An 18,770-nucleotide genomic window follows, 5' to 3' on the forward strand; every position below is an offset into this window, starting at 1 on the left:
GGGCGAGGCTCGGGGCGGGGCCGGTGGGCGGCGGCCGCGGCGGTGACCGGAGAGCGGCCGAGCCCCAGCGACCCGGGGCGGGGCTCCGCGATCCCAATGTCCGGCTCGTGGAGCGAGGGGGGCGGGCGGCTCGGGACCACCGCCAGGGCTGGCATGGAGCGGTGGCGTGACCGGCTGGCACTGGTGACGGGAGCTTCGGGGGGCATCGGCGCGGCCGTGGCCCGGGCCCTGGTCCAGCAGGGACTGAAGGTAGTGGGTTGTGCCCGCACCGTGGGCAACATCGAGGTAAGTCCCCGCCGCGGGGAGGGTCGTTCTGGGAGGCGTCGTTTCCAGCCGGGTCGGGTCTGGGTGGGGGAGGCGGGGTGAACCTGTCCTCCCCTGTCCGCCACCCCAAGGCCATTTGCAAGGGGGCCAGAGGGGGAGGGATGGATGCCTAGTAGGACAGGCCTCTATCTTACCTGTTATAAAGTCCCGTCTTTTAAGGAGCTCCTACTCCTGACAGCCTCTACTGCAGTGTACCAGTTCTCTGACTCCTTGGCATCTTTCTCTCTGCCTATCTACCTGCCAGAGATCAGGGCTAGCTAGGCAGCTAGGGAGACGGAAAGAAAACTTACTGGCCTCAGTGGCTAAGTTGGCTACTGGATTTCTCCCTCTAGTCCCCAGACCTCCTTGCCCACAAAGCCAAGCGAAGTGACTGGCCAGCCAGATGAACAGGGGCTACAGGTTTTTGATCAGGATACTTTTTTACCCAGGACTGAAGGTGTGGTTGGGGTGGGAGTGGAGCTTTCCAGAAGAGACTCACTCCCAAATTTGAGGGTTAACCCCGACCCCAGTGGGATATTTACAGATAGACCTTTCTCCAATTTCACTGTCCTAGGTGGGACTGAGTAGGTGAAATAGGGCATGGAATATGTGAGCCCTGAGGAGACAAAGCAATGTAGAACCGAAACTTCTTATTTTTTTCTTAACCTGGGGTTGGGAGCCCCAAGATGTGAGCAACAAGAGCCCAGAGCAAAATGAAATGAAGTTGGCCATGTTGTAACAGGAAGGAAGACGACGAGAAATTTCCATCATAGGTCATCTTTGGATTTGTTCCTGGCAAAATCACTCTCGGGGTTTGGGCTAGTGCTTAGCTGCAGGGCTTTATCTTCACCATTGGTCAAAGTCCCAACATAAGGAGGCTTTGGGTGGGGACAAAGGGAGAAGGTGTACCGAAGGAGGGCTGTCCCCTTCCCTGCTGCTGGCCAAAGGTACACTTTATAGCTATCTAGATAGTCCCAAGGTCACCCAGCTATATCATTGCCCTACTCCACCCCTCCGTTTCTCCTGTCCTGAGGAGCTCAGGGCCCAGCCCCAACCTTGGAGCCTAGACCATCAGACCAGGGTTTAGACCCATGGATTCCTTAATTCTAAAGCCATTGTTGCCTTCTCTTCCTACTCCCCACCACCATCCCCTGCCAACGCAAACTAGCCAGGAAAGGGGTCCCTGAGCTCCACGGGGATCTTCAGGCTACTCATCCAGCCCCAGGATGACTCCTTTAGTGAGGGGGAAATGCCTGTGCTGGGAGGGGATAGACATAATTTCAGGTCATTTCTGAGGATAGATGAGGATAGGTGGGACATGAGAAGGCAATGACAGGGAGCTCTATGTCCCCAAGTCCTCCAATTTGGCTTTCCTGTGGGGATTTGAGTCTGGAGGTGGAAGGGAGAAGTTGTATGCCAGGGGAAGGGAGGATCCCTGCCATATTTGTGTTTATTGACATTAAAACAGAGTTTGAGTTCTGGCCCCCAACAGAGAGAAGCCCTGTCCTGTGGCTGTGAGTAGATGAAATGGGGTAAAGGGGGCCTTCGAAGTCCCAGAAGACTATACCTTTTGAACTCTTGAGAAGTTAAAGCAGAAAAAGAATCTCTAGGTCCCCTGATCCAACCCTTTATTCCCATCTTGATTTGGGGAAGAAGGGGTTCAAGGCCAGGGCAGTTGGTGTCCAAGTGGGCCTTCCTCTAGGGCACCTCCTACCCCCTAACGCTCTCCCTCCCACACATGTATGGTCACCTTCACAAGCCTCAGGTGCCCAGTCTCTGGCCTCCAAGGCCACATGGCTTGGTTTCTTCCTGCTTCTGAATGTCTGCATCCCTCACAGCCACCTCGCAGTGGCTCTGCCTTCTCAGGTCTGTCTGTCTCAGGGCTCCTCAGCGTCCTGAGGTCCCTGTTGATACATTGGGGCTGCCCGGTGTCACCTGCCACCTGACTGGTCTTATCATAACCTGAGAAGTTTAGGGGTAGAGGACAGTACACTGTGGGACAGAGGAAAAGAATCTGTCGTGACTTCCTCACCTGTCTTTATAGGTAGGGCGAGGGGAGACTGGCAGTTGGGCTCAATCTGAAAGCCAGCTGGCTGCACTCTGTGGAGGGAGGGTGACAGTTCAGACATAGGCCCTCTGGTAGGGACTGGATGAGGCAACAGGAGAGGAGAGAATCCCTGAGTAACCAGCTCAGTGACTCCTGGTACTGGTGGAGGACGCAAGGAGTGGGGTGAGAGGTGCAGCTTACCTGTGAGCAGAGAAGGGCTCCTGCTTGAGAGGCAGAACGAAGAGAGACCACGCTGTCTAGGACCCCTGGCTCCCTTTTCCCTTCTTGGAACCAAAAACTTGAGTTTATCATGAGGTTCCTCCATTGACGATCTCAACTCCCCTGGGCCCCCCTCACTCAGGGAATGCTCATCATCTCCTGGATTTTGACCAAAGAGGACAAGTAGCCCCAACATCTACGTGGCTGGAAGGTGGCTACCAAAGGAGAGAGTTCTCTGAGGAGTGACAGTGGAGGAAGACTGTCTTGGGTGGGAAGGTGTGGGAGTGAGCAGCTCACCCCAGTTAGCTCCCTGTTGGGTTCCATAGGAGCTGGCTGCCGAATGTAAGAGTGCAGGCTATCCTGGGACTTTGATCCCCCACAGATGTGACCTGTCCAGCGAGGAGGACATCCTCTCCATGTTCTCGGCCGTCCGCTCTCAGCATAGCGGTGTAGACATCTGCATCAATAATGCTGGCTTGGCCCGGCCTGACACCCTGCTCTCAGGCAGTACCAGCGGCTGGAAGGACATGTTCAACGTAAGGGCTGCTGGCTTGGATGGAGGGCTTGGGAGGAGAGTCGGGGGCCAGGGCTCTGTGAACCAGGGCGAGGCTTGGGGTAGGACAGCAAAGCAGAGGGTGCTTTGGGTTCCTACCTGGGGCACTTTGACTCCACCCTTGTTTCTTTCCCTACCAAAGGCACAGTGAGATGAATGGCCACATCTTTTCTGTTCTTTCCTTTGAGCCCCCAAAAGGGGCCGTTTTTAAAGTCCAGGCTGATTTCTTTCTCCTGGAAGAAAGACTGGTAGGGAGAGAACTGCTGTTTATTGAATGCCCCTGCGTGTCAGTACCACGCTACATACTTGGGAACGTGGTCTTTCGGAAGCAAAGGAGCCAAGAGACAGGAGATGAGATTCTCCTTAAGCCCTCTCAGTCACTGTGTGGCTTCAAGCAGATGGCCGGCCACCCTCTTTGAGCTCCAGTCTTGTCACATTTAACTGGGGTGAACACACCTATATCATTGATGTGTAGGGCCACAAACTCTCCTGGGGCCAGGTAAATGCCTAAATGAGTGAGGTAGGTCAGGTGGAGTCTGCTGTCAATGGGGGAGCACACGGCCAAGTACAAGGGTGGCTGCTGAAGTCCAGCATCTTGACCCTAGTGCAGTGTGGGTCCAGTGTGGCCAGATCAATGATTTCTTTGAGAGGAGCGGAGAGCCTGGGTTTTTATGTGACATCCCACCCCTCCCATTGACCAAAACCTCTGCTCCAAGGGCAAGGATTTTTTTTTTTAAAGATTTTATTTATTCATGAGACACACACACACACAGAGAAAGAGAGAGAGAGAGAGAGAGGCAGAGACACAGGCAGAGGGAGAAGCAGGCTCCATGTAGGGAGCCTGACGTGGGACTCGATTCCAGGTCTCCAGGATCACGCCCTGGGCTGAAGGCAGTGTTAAACCGCTGGGCCACCAGGACTGCCCAAGGGCAAGGATTTTTTTAATAAAGATTTTTTTAATTCATTTGAGAGAGACAGAGAGAGTGAGTGAGAGCACGAGCAGGAGGGAGGGGCAGAGGGAGAGGGAGAAGCAGACTCCCCACTGAGCAGGGTGCCCAATGTGGGTAGAACCTGAGTCCTGGGATCACAACTCGAGCCAAAGGCAGACGCTCAACCACTAAGCCACTCAGGTGCTCCCAAGGCAAGGATTTTTGTCTGGCTTATTCTCTGCCCATAATAGATATTCAGTAGATGCTCAGTATTTGTGGAGTGAATGAAACCTCCCAGTACACATTGGGAATGAACTAAAAGTGTTTTAAAATTTTGTATAGACCAAACACAGCCTTCAGGACATGGGTTTTCAACTTATAGACTATATTATGGGGCAATATTAGGGTATAAAAGTATCCCGAGAAATTAAAAGCTGTGTGTCCATGGGGATCCATCTTTCCCCACAATTGACTTGGCACCTAAAAGGTGCTTGGGCCTAGAAATGAACAATGAACACTGAAACAATGAACCATGAAGAATGAAGCACTATCCCCTATCCCCAGAAAGCTTTCTGAGGTCTGAGTTGCGGTCCTCACCTGCAGTTAAGTGAGTCTCTAAACCTGGACCTCAAGTTCCTCATCTGTAAAATGAGGGACTTATCTCAAATCTTTAAGACCCTTTCAGCTTCATTCAGCATTATAAAATCCTATTAGGATTGTCTTCTGAGACATCTCCAGCCACCACATACCACCAGATGTAGGAGAATCAACTCCCTTGGTCCTAGGGGACCTGTTTCTCCTACTCCATCTGTCCTCAGATTTGAGTTCTCTGCCTCACAAACATACATTACCGAGAGGACCAGAAACAGGGCTCAAAGCTTCTCGTGCCCTTCTGCCATGTGTGCTGAGGCAGGTTCACACTGAGAGTGTTCTGTCTCCGATGCCTGGCTCTGACACCTGATAAAGAGAAACATCTAATGTCCTGGCAGGTCTTATTTCTTCTCTCAGGAAGAGAGAGTGAGGACCTGCTGAAAGCTTTATCTCTGCTTGTCCTCATGGGGGAAGGGTGGGGCTTGGCAGGAGCTTTAGAGCTGAGATACTTCTTAAGGCCTTTGTTCCATGAAAGGTGGGGACTTGGGGCCACCTTTGGCAGAAGCCAAGGAAGACAGAAAACCCCCATGTGCTTGGGAGGTCCTCTGCCATCCTATGACCAGTTACTCCACTGTCTAAAGAGTCTCCACACCTAGTCTTGTAGATAGATGGAAGGCAGGGGAAGGAAGGTCAGGCCTTCTCTGCTTGTAGTCACAGGGGAGGGGAGAGGACAGGAAGGGAGTAGAGAGTACTCCGAAGGGTGGGGAGAGACTAGGGTCTGTGCTTGAGGAGAGAGATTTTTAAAGCAATCTTAGGAAAGATTTTTAGGTTTTTTTAGAGCGAGCAGGGCCAGGGACACTGACCCAGAGAAAAGAGGAGTAGGGTGTTTGGGGAAGAAAAGGAGATGGTTCTCTAAGGCAGGCATTCTATTGTTTGCAGAGGAGACAGCCAAGAGAGGGAGGGTCCAGGATCATGGATGGGTTTGGGGGTTTTCCATTCCTGTTTGTAGAAACCGGGGAGGGGATTTCACCCTGGGAGGAGAGCTACTACTGCTGTCACCTGGGGCTTGTGGTTTTAGGGGGAGGCAAATTACCCTGGAACCATTGTTGGTCTCTGGTAGGACCTGGACACTGTTTGGAATGCCACTCTCCCAGGGTGTGGGGCGTACTCTGGCTCTATTACCTGCTCCGATGGGCCCATGCTGGGGACACCCCATTGCCTTCCCTGGCCTGCAGGTGAATGTGCTGGCGCTCAGCATTTGCACCCGGGAAGCCTACCAGTCCATGAAGGAACGCAAGGTGGATGATGGGCATATCATTAACATCAACAGGTGAGGCAGGTGGTGGAGGGCAATGTCTCAGGTCACCACTCTCCCACCAAGCTGAGTGATCTGTTGCAGCTCACTTGACCTTTTTGAGCATCCGTTTCATTGGTGGTAAAATAGGGATTTAATACCCAGTTAACAGCCAGATGGCACAATTGTGAGGGAAAGAATAGTGTTATCAAGTGCCAGCCCCTAGGTGGACTCCTGGGGAGTGCAGAGCTTGCAGGAGCTGATTGAACCACGAAAGCTACCTTAGTGGGCCCCTAGAATGGCCTCCAGAGGTCCCCTTGAGCAGGCTTCCTGTGGCATCTAGGTGGTGGGGCTGGCTGGTGCAGCAGGGGGCGTGGCTGCTCTTTCAGCAGCTTCACTCTTCTTTCCCCTTTCCTCCTTCCTCCAGCATGTCTGGTCACCAAGTGTCACCCCACTCCGTGATCCATTTCTATAGTGCTACCAAGTATGCTGTCACCGCACTTACAGAGGGACTGAGGCAAGAGCTTCGGGAGGCCCAGACCCACATCCGAGCCACGGTGAGGGTGCAGCCTGGCCCTGGTGGGGACAGGGTAGGCACAGGCCCTCCCCACCCCACACGCACACTGTCCAGGCTGTGCTGCCAGGAGTGTGAGGGGCACAGAGCTCCTGGGCTCTCCTGCTGCTTGCGTGCCCCTGCCTGGTCCTTGACTTTGAGGTGGGAGGGGGCTGACCAGAAGGGAACACAGTGGGTGAGGCTGAGAGAAAGCAAGGAGTGTGGGAAAGCATGGCTGGAAGCCTGGGCTCTGGGCTCTTTCCTGGAGGCCGCATGACCCTGGGCAGCTCATTTGACCCCTCCAAGTGTCACTCTTTGCACTTGTAAAATGGAGACGACGACACCTACTTGGTTATAATGTTTTAAGGGACACTGTCATAAAACACTGACCTGATAAGGGCTCAGAAGGTGGTAGGTGTCATTGTGAGCATCGCAGCCATAGGCGGACCAGGTGGCTGCTGGACACTGGGTGGCCATCACTGTGAAGCAGCACCCCCTGCCCCAGGTCTCCATCCTGTCCCCCCAAGCCTCGGCCTCTGATTAGGGTAGAGGCAGGGCTCTGCTCGGCCCCTGAGCAGGCCGTCTCTGTTGGTCCAGTGCATCTCTCCAGAAGTGGTGGAGACACAATTCGCCTTCAAACTCCATGACAAGGACCCTGAGAAGGCAGCTGTCACCTATGAACGCATAAAGGTGGGGCCTCCTCCTGGGATGGGGTGAGCCACTTACTCCCTATGTAAAGGCAGAGGGAACCCTGGCCTTTAGACTGCACCCCTCTAGCCAGCCTGTCACCCCTCCTGGAGGGCTGGGGTGGGGATGAAGATGCTGGAGAGGACGTTAGAAGTAGGAGGTCTGTTCTTCCCTCGCTTCACCCCTTTCCTCTGGTGCTCCCCAGTGTCTCAAGCCTGAGGATGTGGCCGAGGCTGTCATCTATGTCCTCAGCACACCTCCACATGTCCAGGTGAGTCTGGCCTTGACTGCCCACCCCTTGGAAGAGCCCAGCCATCCTCAGAGGAGGACCGCAGGGAGGCCTTAGGGGGTGGGAAGAACGTTCTGGCTGCCTCAAGCCTTGTGCCTTCCAGCAGATCGGAGACATCCAGATGAGGCCCACGGAGCAGGTGATCTAGCTTCCTGTGGGGACCTCTGCCTTCCCTCCCCGCCCCTCACGGCTTGGCTCCTGCCTCTGGATTTTAGGTGTTGATTTCTGGACTCCTGGATTCTGCTTCCTCTCCCTACCCCACCAGGGGCTAGAAAATTTGTTTGAAGTTTTTATATCTTATCAGACTGTTTCCACCACAAATATGAACAGTGGGTTGGGGAGAGGAGGTGGTATACCTGATAATTTCATGTGTTAACTCATTCTTGGTCCCCTTCTTAGGCTCCTTGGTGTTTGTTTGCTCTCTTTGGTCTCTCCCTTTTGACCTGGGGAAGGGACTGTGGCCCAGAGGGGGGCTTTCCCTGTCTTCTTGCATCCCATGCCCTGTCCCTCAGGGAGGAAGTGGCAGAGAGAAGTCCTCACCTTCTATCTGAATGGTTATCCAAGGCTCCAGGCTTCTTCCTCTCCCTGCCCTACTGCCCCCATTGCCCTTTCTCTTCCCCCATCATAGTTCTCCAGCCCAGGCTTGGCTTCTTGGCTCCTATTGGGGTCATCACTCCACACTGACTATGGCCGCTGACTACTAGGGCCTGCCTCCCAAGTGAATTTCACTGTGACAATTAAAAAAGAAAAATTGCAACAACCTACCTTGGCTTCGGGAGTGTCTTTCAGGTTCTTCCTCCTTTTCTGTGATCAGGGCAGTTGTGCCTCGGAATTTCCTCCAGGTGAGGGGGAAGGTGGGTACATTTGGGGCATCGGTCCAGGAGTGTGGATTACCTTAGAAAGCACATGTGGGTTTGGGTTGGGTCTTGAAAATTGGTAGGAGTTTGCCAGCCAGGAAAGAGGACACCAGTGGATACAAGGGTGGGAGGCTGAATAAGTGAATGAGCAGCCAGTGTTGTGGCAACAGCACAGAACATCGTGCGGGGGTGAGATGGGGCTGAAAAGGAAGCTCCTGCGTGGATCACGCAGGTCTGAGTGCGAGCAAGGCGTCCGCCCAGCACCTGTGGGCCAAGCGCATCAGGTGGCTTGTGCGCAGGTGAGGCCCTAGGCACAGCGCCCAGAGAGCCGCCGCGGGACAGGAAGTGGCTGCTGGGATCCTGCGAGGACCCTGAGGGTCCGACGGGCCTGGGGGCGGTGCCGAGGAAGGGCCGGACGCGGGAGTTTCTGCACCGGCCGGTGGACTGGATGTGGGGAGGGAGTCGCCACGACTGACCCGGTTGAACACACGCCCTTAAAGCGGCGTCTGCCGGGGCCGGGGTGAACGTGGCTCTTCAGCCTCCGGACACCTCTGGGGACCTGGAAGGGCGCAGGTGAAGCGGCTGGCAGGGGAGGTCCTGCCGGCAGCGCGACAGAGAAGGCCGCGGCTCAGCCAGCCCTGCGAGGGGCGCTGTGGGCAGGCGCGGGCGGCCGGGCATGCGCAGTGCGTGGGCGGGCCGGGGCCGGGCCGCCCGAACCCGGAAGCGCGGCGGCCCACGTGGGCGGCGGGGGCGGGGCCGCCGGTCCCAGGGAGTCTGCGGGGCGCCCGGGGCGCTCGTCCCCCGCACGCGTGCTGGGGCCCCGGGAGCGGGGTGAGCGCTCCTGATAGCGCTGCAGGGCCATTGGCCATGTCGCTGCTCGGGGCCGTTGGGGGCGCGCCCTGGCGTTGTCCCGGTCGCCTCTTCGCCTGTCATTTCTCCCACGCGGCGCGGCGTGGGGAGGAGCTGAGCCGCCTGCTCCTGGATGACCTGGCGCCGACCTCGCGGTCTCCGCGGGGACTGGAGCTTCTGTTTGGCCTGGCCCCTTGTCTCCTGGCCTTGCGGGCCGCCCGTCGCCGGGTGGCCAGGCTCCTGCTCCAGGCCGGCAGATCCGGGTTGCAGGGGGAGCGGGCCGAGCTGCTCCGGGAGGCAGAGGCGCGGGACATCCCAGTTCTGCGGCCCAGACGGCAGAAGCTGGACGCCCTGTGCCGCCATCAGGTGCACCAGGGCGTGTGCATGGAGGTGAGCCCGCTGAAGCCTCGGCCTTGGACTGAGGTCGAAGAGGCGAGGCCGGGCGACGACCCCCGGCGGCTGTGGCTCGTCCTCGAGAGGCTCCAGGATCCCCGGAACCTTGGGGCCGTGCTGCGTTCTGCTCACTTCCTCGGCGTGGATAAAGTCATCACCAGCGGGAGAAACAGGCACGATGTCCCTTAGTCCCCATGTGCCCTGGTTTGGGGCGCAGCCGAGTCTCTAAGCACCTGACCCGGGGTCCCTCAGCCAGGGCTTCCCATCGTCAGAACTCACACCCCTAACCCTTGGAAGCCGGGGCGGAGGGGAGGGCGCCGGGTTTGAGTTTACCCACCTTAATGCAGGGCATGGGGCCATTTGCAGCTGCCCGCTCACTCCGGTGGTCAGCAAGGCCAGCGCAGGGGCTATGGAGGTGATGGACGTGTTCTCCACCGATGACCTGGCCGGCTTTCTACAGGTAACGGCGTGGAGGGGGGCGGCGGGGAAAGGAGCAGAAGGGAACCAAGCCCAGTCTCTGCAGCCACCTGATGGAGGAAGAGGAGGATGTAGGATCGTTCCCTACGTCCTTCTAAATCCCTTTAGGAAGGGGTTTAGTAGAACAGAATCTGAAGTTGGAAACTTTCTGGCTTCATTCCCTTCGTGCCTTCCCCAGGCATACATAGCTCTTTGCCCTGGAGGCTAGTTAACGTACCTCAGAGCCTCACTCTCAGTAGGTTTTCAGTAAACGTTTGTTGAGCTTTGAGAAGCTGGGGGGCACGAGTCATGTGTTCTGAGTAGGGGCACAGCTTGAAAGACTCTCTGAACAAGGACTAATCTATGCCTTCCCCATCCCCCCACCCCCACCCAGAAAAAAACCAAAAACCCAGACAAACCACCACCACCAAACAACTTTGATATCCAGGAAGGGGTAAACCTAAGGAAAACCCTCTCCTGGTCCAGGTTTCTGTCTTCGGCTGTGCTTCTCGTGCTGGACACGAGGGGGCAGTCTTGCTTTGCATTTGGCTACTCCTCTGACTATTCGCCCCCTCCTCTATTCTGGGTTCATTTCTTAGTTTCATCCAGTCTCAAGGCTTTAAATACCATCTACACTTGGATGGCTCCCAAATGTATATCCTAGCCTGGATCTTACTCGGGAGGCCCAGATTCAACAGCTTCTTTTGTGGTCTGAGGGGCATTTCAAACTTCACATTTCCAAAGCTGAGCACTTCCTTGTGTAGACTTATCCAGCTCAGCCAATGGCAACTGCATCCCTTTGTTTAGGCCCAAAGCTGTGGTGGCCTTGATCCTTCTTCCTGCTCTCATAGCCTATGGCCCACAGCTATCAACAGATTCTTTCAGTTTTACCTTGAAGTTATTTTTGTGTTCCTAGCAATCTTCACCATCTCTGCAGCTCCCACCCTGGTGCAGGCCACCATCATCTCTTGCCTGCAGTGTTGTGGAAATGTCCAAACCAGTCTCCTGTTGGCCCTCTACATGGCTGGCAGAGTGATTCTGTTGAAACATCTTACTTCTTTGCTCAAAGCCTTTACTGCAGGGCGCCTGGGTGGTGCAGTCAGTTGGCCATCTGCCTTTGGCTTAGGTTATGATCTCAGGGTCCTGGGATCAAGCCTTGCTTTGGGTTACCTGCTCAGCAGGGAGTCTGCTTGTCCCCCTGCCTCTGCCACTGTCCCTGCTTGTGAGTGCACATTTGCTCTTTCTCTCTCAAATAAATAAATGAAATATTTAAAAAAAAAAAAAAAAAAAGCCTATACAGCTCTCCCAGAATAAAAGCCAAAGTCTTTCAGTGGCCTTTGAGGTCCTGCCTTAGGTGGCCTTTTGTTCCCTCTCCATCTCAGTGGCTCCCTTCCCGCGGGGCCACCATTCCTCACACGCGTCGCATAAGCAGCAGCCTCTCAGCCTTTGCACTTGCTCATCTCTCCCTAGATTCTTCTTCCCCCAAAAGCCTACACAGTACTCTATCCTCCAGGCTCACCTCAGTGAGACCCTCCTCAATCACCCTTCCGCCAGATGGCTGGGATTTTAGCCCGTTTTGTTCTCTGCCCTGTCTGTCCTAAGTCCTAGGACAGAGCCTGCCTGTTAGGGCTTAATAACTATTGCCTGAATTGATGGATCAGTGAGGGAGTAACTGACTATATGGGCAAGGCCAGCTCCTTGCCCGAGGAAGGTTTGGTGAGCCGGAACTGGATTTCTTCTCTTTAGGCCAAAGCCCGGCAGGGCTGGCTCGTGGCTGGCACGGTGGGCTGCCCAAGGCCTGAGATGTCCTCTGAGATCCCCATCACTAGCTGCTTGGAGTTCCTCTGGGACCAGCCTACTCTCCTAGTGCTGGGTAGGTAGACATCCCTGCTTTTCCTTGTCCAGATGTACATGTGTAGCTGGGGCATCCCTAACCCTCTGCCTCTGTGCCCTGCAGGTAACGAGGGCTCTGGTCTGTCCCAGGCGGTGCAGGCATCCTGCCAGCTACTCCTTACCATCCTGCCCGGCCGGCAGCTGCCTCCTGGACTCGAGTCCTTGAATGTCTCCGTGGCTGCAGGTGAGTCTACTGTTGCCCGACCTCCTGCCCTCTGATCACATACATGCAGCTCTTCTACCTCAAGCAAGTTTCTCTGGCTTTCTCTGTCTCCGTCACTGTATGTGCCAGATGGGGGAAATGCGTCCTCTTGCAGTAGGATGAGGGCGTGGCTGGCATGTGGTCCTTCCTCTTCTCTATCTTCCCTTTTCCCTTATCCTTTTGTCTATCGGCACAGGAATTCTTCTTCACTCCATTTGCTGCCAGAGGAAAGATTTCCCTATGGGGAGGAAGAGAGAACACCTGCTCCAAGACCCCCGGGAACCCTCAGCCACATCAGAAGGGCCTGGGCTGGCACAGCACCCAGGACTATCCTCAGGATCAGAATGAGAGAGACAAAATGGGAGCTGACTTGGACTGAGCCGGAGGGCATGCATACCCAAATGCTTGAATGTGCTGAAGTCTCTTGCCTCAGTGTGCAACCAGGCCCCTGGTATTTTTTTTTTTTTTTAAGATTTTATTTAATTACTCGTGAGAGACACACGGAGAGAGACAGAGACACACACACAGGGGGAGAAACAAGCTCTTCACAGGGAGCCCAATATGGGACGCAATCCTCAGACCCTGGATCATGCCCTGAGCTGTAGGCAGGTGCTCAACCACTGAGCTGCCTAGGCGTCCCTAGGCCCCTGTTTATTAACCACTGTCTTGGAGTGCAGCGAGCTCTGTAGTAGAGACCAGAGGAAAGCTGTTTCCTTTTTTTTTTTTTAATGTCTTTTTTTTTTTTAATTATTTATTTATGATAGTCACACACAGAGAGAGAAAGAGAGGCAGAGACACAGGCAGAGGGAGAAGCAGGCTCCATGCACCGGGAGCCCGACGTGGGATTCGATCCTGAGTCTCCAGGATCGCGCCCTGGGCCAAAGGCAGGCGCCAAACCACTGCGCCACCCAGGGATCCCTGTTTCCTATTTTAATTTTGGGCTTATGGTTAGACGGGGCAGCTTGTTAATAATCTCTAAGATGAAAAAAAAATCTCTAAGATGTGCTGGCAGAGAGGGTCTCCGCTCCTGGGCCCTGCCTGGAAGACAAGAAGGGAATCAGGCAGCCAAGTCCAGGGGTCCTGTTCCTCTGGAACCCGTGTGAGAATGTAGAGGGAGGCCCGGGTTCCTCTTGTGGACTAGATGGGTGCAAATCCAGGCTCAAACCCTGTCCCAGTGGGGACCTTGAGCACATGGCTCCATCCTTCTGGGCCTTGGAGCCCTTGTTGGCACCTCCCTCCCCAGGGCTCTTTGTGAGAATCAAATAAAATCACCGGGGCCATCCTGTCCCATTCCTCCACTAGGTGGCAGCCTCGCTCTTTGAGCCACAGTCTTCTGGAAGCTTTTACAGCCACCTGGGGGAGATTCTTGGTGGTGGCCCCCAGAGAGGTGAGGGAAAGATTAGCCAGCAGCATTTACCTCACTGGCCCTCCAGAACCCTCACCAGCCACTCATTAGTAGTGCATCTCCAAGAAAGGAACTGATGAATCAGAGTCCTGGTCAAGCAGAGCATTGCTGTTTACTGTACAACCCAGATAGGTTTGGTCCTCCTCCCACAGAGCCCCACAAAGGGAGCAGAAGCCCCCAGTATAAGTAGTTTAGAGCAGTCCTGGCTGCACATTGGAACCATCTGGTAAACTCAAAAACAACACTGGGGACCAACCCCAGAGACTCTGGTGTAAATGGTCAGGGGCAGCCTGGGTATCAGGATTCTTAAAGCCCCCAAATGAGTCTGAGGCATAGCCCAGGCTGAGAACCACTGGAGCAAGGTTTCTGGACCTCAGTAGTGACACCCTGGGCCAGATAACTTTCTGGTGTGACGGCTTGGCCTGTGTGGTGTAGGATGTTCAGCAACATCCCTGGCTTCTCCCCCCTGGATGCCAGTAGCACCCCTGTCCCTTGTTGTGACAACCAAAAAATGCCTCCCGACATTGCCAAAGGTCCCCTGGAAGACAATTGCCCCTAGTTGGGAAGCACTGCTCTGGAGCATGGATCTGGAGGACAGCAACCTAAGTTCAAGTCCTGATTGCTGTGTGATCATAGGCAGGCTCCTTTCCCACTGGAGTCTCCATCTCCTCGTTGGAGAATGGGGATCATCCTACCTTTCCAAGTTATGGGACGATAGAGAGGGCAACGTGAGCTGGGTGCCTCCCACACGGTGGTGCTTGATAAATAGTACCACTCTTTTCTCTTTGGAATGAATTGATCTTGGAATTTTGGTGGGGATGCCAATTTAGAAAGACATTAGGAAGGTCTAAGATGCCTCTAAAGGTTTTTCCTCTCAAGAAAGAGGAAGAGGGGCACCTGGGTGGCTCAGCGGTTGAGCGTCTTGCCTTTGGCTCAGGTCGTGATCCCGGGGAGCTGGGATCCTGGTGAGGAGCCTGCTTCTCTCTCAGCCTGTGTCTCTGCCTTTCTCTCTCTCTCTCTCTGTCTCTCATGAATAAATAAAGTCTTTTTAAAAGAGAAAGAAGAAGAAACCCTTTCATAAAACTCTATAGATCAGGGTTGAGGATGTATGTGGTGGTGGTAACAGCTTTAATATTCCAGATGCCCAGAGGCATCAAGCTGATTAGATCAGAATCTCTGGGGAAGGAGACCGGTCCCATGTTTCTTAGGGCTCCCCAGTTGACGCCACTGTGTCACCAGGTTCGAGAATCACTGGTCTTTGAAACCACGTTCTCATGTCCAAAAAACCGCTTCTAAATCATTCACACCTGTGTTTTTTTTTTAAGATCTTATTTACTCATGAGCGACACAGAGGCAGAGGGAGAAGCAGGCTCCCCGTGGGGAGCCCAATGCGGGACTCGATCTCAGGACCCCAGGATCACGCTGTGAGCCAAAGGCAGATGCTCAACCACTGAGCCACCCAGGTGCCCCCACACCCACGCTTTTGAGTGCATGTCTGAAAGCTTGGGCCAGTTAACCTTTCATCTCTGCCTAAAGGTTCTTAGAAGGTGCTGCATCCAGCCCTGGCTCCACAGCTTTTGGCCTGGATAGCTTCCCAGCCTCCTCATCTGTAAAATAGGGACAGTGCCTTCAGCACCTGCCCCAGTACCCGCTCCCCGACAAGGATTTGTAAGAATAAAAAGAGAGTATCAGCAAAAACATTCTGTAAACCTAAGTGTTGCGCACCCCAGGACTAGCATGTGATAATACAGACGTGGCTGTAACAGCTCAGTTTAGGTATCAAGTTGCCTGGGCCATGGGATACCCAGCTATTTGGCCAAACCTTATTCCAAGTGTTTCTGTGAAGGTGTTTTTTGGATGAGATGAACATTTAAATTGGTAGACTGAGGGGCGCCTGGCTGGCTCAGTCTGAAGAACATGTGACTCTTGACCTTGGGGTTGTAAGTTCAAGCCCCACGTTGGGTGTAGAGATTATTAATAAATAGATCACTAATAAACTTTAAATTGGTATACTGAGTAAGGGAGAGAGCGCCCTTTCCAGTGTGGGAAGGCCTCAATCAAAGGCCTGAAGGGGGTGGCGGGGGGAAGGCTGACACTCCCCTGATAAGAATTCTTCCTGCTTTTTGGAACTGAAACGTGGGCTCTTTTCTGGTCTTGAGCCTGCTGGTGGCCTTCAGATGGGAACTGTGTCATCAGCTCTCCCGGGCTTCCAGCTTGCTCCCTCAACCCTACAGAGCTGGGAGATGCCAGTCTTATAGTCAAGTGAGCCAAGTCTTCATAATAAGCAAATGTGTATACATGTGTATACAGATAGGGATATGGGTATACATCACCTGTTGGTTCTGTGTCTCTGGAGAATCCAGATTTGTAGACTTGATGGAAATTAACTGAGATGTCCTGGTGTTCCCTCCATGCGGCAGTGCAGAATTGAGCTCTGCTCTCTAGGACCAAACCCAGCATGGAACCTGGAAGCTGTGGTTGGGGATACTCAGGGTTCAGAGGCTGTTCTCCTGCCCACGGACTCTCATGTAGTGTCTGGAACCTAATCTACCCTGCTTTGGGCACGGTGTTCATCACTTTTCCAGATCCCAAGAGTCTGAGCCATCTAGAGGGCCACTCTAAAGTGCCACTCTGGGGGCTAAGAGCCAAGCACAGGGGGCTCCTCCCTGCTTCATCCCTTGGGCAGCAGGCTGTCTGGCCTCACTTGAACCAAAGGGGATTGAGGCTGTGATTACCTGCCATGCACACATAGGTATGTAATTATGTGATGCAAACCAGGCATTAAGACAAAGAGAAAGCACCTGAGAGCCTAAGGTGAAGGAGAAGGTCTGGATTTCCTTGGGGTGGCCTCTGGTCGCTGACACAGGGCAGTGCCTGGCACAGAGGCTGCTCAGCAAGCATGATTGAGTACACAGGACCCGGGGTGGCCGTGGCTGTGGATATGAAGGGGGGCTGGCTGGGGTCCATCCCCTGCAGGGCAGGGTCAGAATGAAGCCAGAGGGGAGCAGTGGTGGTTAAGAACATGACCCTGGCCATGAAGTAGTGCTTGCTTTGAGTTCCAACTCAGACTTGCTCGTAGTGTAAATATGGACAGATCCCTTAACTTTTCCAATAGCTTCCACCTCAGAGGGTCGGGGTGCAGATCAAATGAGCTCATGCATGTAAAGCCCTCAGCCCAGTCCTGGAGGAGCATGGCAGCTGTTCTTGCAGCATCTGAGGGCATGGGCTCTGCCGTCCTACCAACCTGGCCTCAATTTCCCCACAGACTAGGGCCTATTTCAGCTGCAACATGTGATTTACCTCAGAGCAGCTGGAGGGAGCTGGAGAGGGAGGGGGTTGGAATGACATTGGCAAGCTCCTCCTTTGTCAGGGCTCCCCAGCCAAGAGAGGAAGGGTCCCAGAAGGCTGGTATTCCAGAATAGCTAAATTGTGGCCAGCACCCCAGCCCCCTCCGGGGCTGCAATATTTTTTGGCAGGAGGTTAAATTGCCAGCTCCCTCCCCCAGGCTGAGGTCCTAAATTAGACCCTCCCCCATCACTCTTGCAGGGCCAGGCGCCAGGGATCCCCACAGTTTGTAAATGTAATCAACCTTGAGGTCTCCGACTTCCACAGGTGCAATTAGCATGCCCATCTGCTAATCCCTGATTAATGATGTTTACAAACATGGGACTCCACTCACAGAGCTGCTCAACCCCTCCCTCCAGGACCAGGAGAGAGGAGTCTTCTAACAGCACCCCCTCTACACACACACACACACACACACACACTAGGCCAATGACCCTCTCCATCCCTTTCCCCAGGCAGTGGGTAGAGCTGGAGGTTCCTCCCTGGAGCCCCCTCACCCAACTCTCTTTGCACATATATGGAAAGAAGACTGGAAGAGCACACAGGGACAGTATGAGGCTCAGTGATAGGGCTACGATCCTCTTCTTCCCTTTCTCTCTCTAGTTCTGGAATCTCTGGATGCAGGGTGGGCTTGTTGCCTTTCTTGTATCACACCAGCTCCAGCTCTGTGGCCACACGTATAGGCCTCCCAGCATGGAGCTGTGAGCCCACCCCCAGTGTCCCAACAGTTCAGCTCTGCCTGTCTCCAGACGGGGGAGCATTCCCACTCCATCTACCTTCCTACTGAGGAATTTGGTGGGGCCATGCTATGAGGCACGGTAGTAAAAGCATTAGGAACAGAGACTTCTGGGAGACAGAACATGGAAGACTCCTAACTCTGGGAAATGAACTAGGGGTGGTGGAAGGGGAGGAGGGCAGGGGGTGAGGGTGATTGGGTGACGGGCACTGAGGGGGGCACTTGATGGGATGAGCACTGGATGTTATTCTGTATGTTGGCAAATTGAACACCAATAAAAAATAAATATTACAAAAAAAAAAAAAAAAGGAACGGAGACTTCTGAGTGTGACAGGCCTGGGTCCAAACATTGGGTCTGCCTCAGGCCAATCACTTAACTGAGCCTCAGTTTCTTCACCTGTAAAATGGAGACAAGGATAGTACCTACCACATACTTCGTGGTGACAATTCATTATTGGATTTAGGAAACGGACTTAGCACAGTGCAAGGGACACTGTAGGTACTTAATAATGTGAGCTTTTTATTGCAGTGAAAATGATGATGGTGGTGATGATGATGCTGAGGAAGAAAGGAGGCATCCGAGGCTACAAAGATACCCAAGGATTTCCTCTTCTCCCCCACACCCTCCTCTCTGGGGAGAAGGGCAGGTCCCAGCTCATTACTGGTGGGGGCTAGGGTGGAGGTGTCAGATTAGAATCACTCCTGGGTCTGTTCACAGCTTCCCTGTTTCATTAACACCTCCCTGGTGGTCTTCAGCTCATCCTACTGGGGGAGGTGCTCCAGAAAGTTCTAACTGCCCCCTACTCAGCCAGAGCTCAATGTGGCCATGCTCCTAGGTCTGGACTGAGATGCACATGGAGAGGGTTTTATGTGACAGAGAGGGGGCCACTGGCCAGGAGGCTGTCGCTGTCTGCTACTCCAGAGTCCTGGAGGCCTGGTCAGGGGACGTAGTACCTGGGACTGGCCTCTTTTTCTCTCTACCCCCTTCAATCTCTCATTGGTAAATTCTAGTCTCTCAGCCCCACTGCATCCCAATCTGGACACTTTCTTCCTTTCAAATCTGTGACTCGATGTGAGCAGCATGGTCTTGGGTTCTAATCCTGATCTACCTTGACTTAAGGCAAGGCGCTTATTCTCTAGGACGTGCACTTGCTTCTGTAAAACCGGGA

General features: G+C 54.0%; 2 protein-coding genes across 2 annotated transcripts; both read left to right on the forward strand.

The window, feature by feature from the left end:
* The first annotated feature begins 41 nt into the window (after positions 1–41).
* On the forward strand, positions 42–8,229 carry DHRS11 (dehydrogenase/reductase 11). The gene is made up of 7 exons (XM_038548024.1): positions 42–285; positions 2,896–3,105; positions 5,878–5,972; positions 6,364–6,493; positions 7,087–7,179; positions 7,382–7,447; positions 7,572–8,229. The coding sequence occupies exons 1-7, from the start codon at positions 97–99 to the stop codon at positions 7,611–7,613; spliced, it is 825 nt and encodes a 274-aa protein (XP_038403952.1). The 5' UTR covers positions 42–96; the 3' UTR covers positions 7,614–8,229.
* An 843-nt stretch (positions 8,230–9,072) lies between these two features.
* Positions 9,073–15,540, forward strand: MRM1 (mitochondrial rRNA methyltransferase 1). The gene is made up of 5 exons (XM_038548026.1): positions 9,073–9,737; positions 9,931–10,024; positions 11,767–11,893; positions 11,978–12,097; positions 12,312–15,540. The coding sequence occupies exons 1-5, from the start codon at positions 9,190–9,192 to the stop codon at positions 12,461–12,463; spliced, it is 1,041 nt and encodes a 346-aa protein (XP_038403954.1). The 5' UTR covers positions 9,073–9,189; the 3' UTR covers positions 12,464–15,540.
* The last annotated feature ends 3,230 nt before the right edge of the window (positions 15,541–18,770 follow it).

The sequence above is a fragment of the Canis lupus genome, chromosome 9 (assembly GCF_011100685.1).
Source record: "Canis lupus familiaris isolate Mischka breed German Shepherd chromosome 9, alternate assembly UU_Cfam_GSD_1.0, whole genome shotgun sequence".
NCBI classification, from domain to species: Eukaryota; Metazoa; Chordata; class Mammalia; order Carnivora; family Canidae; genus Canis; species Canis lupus.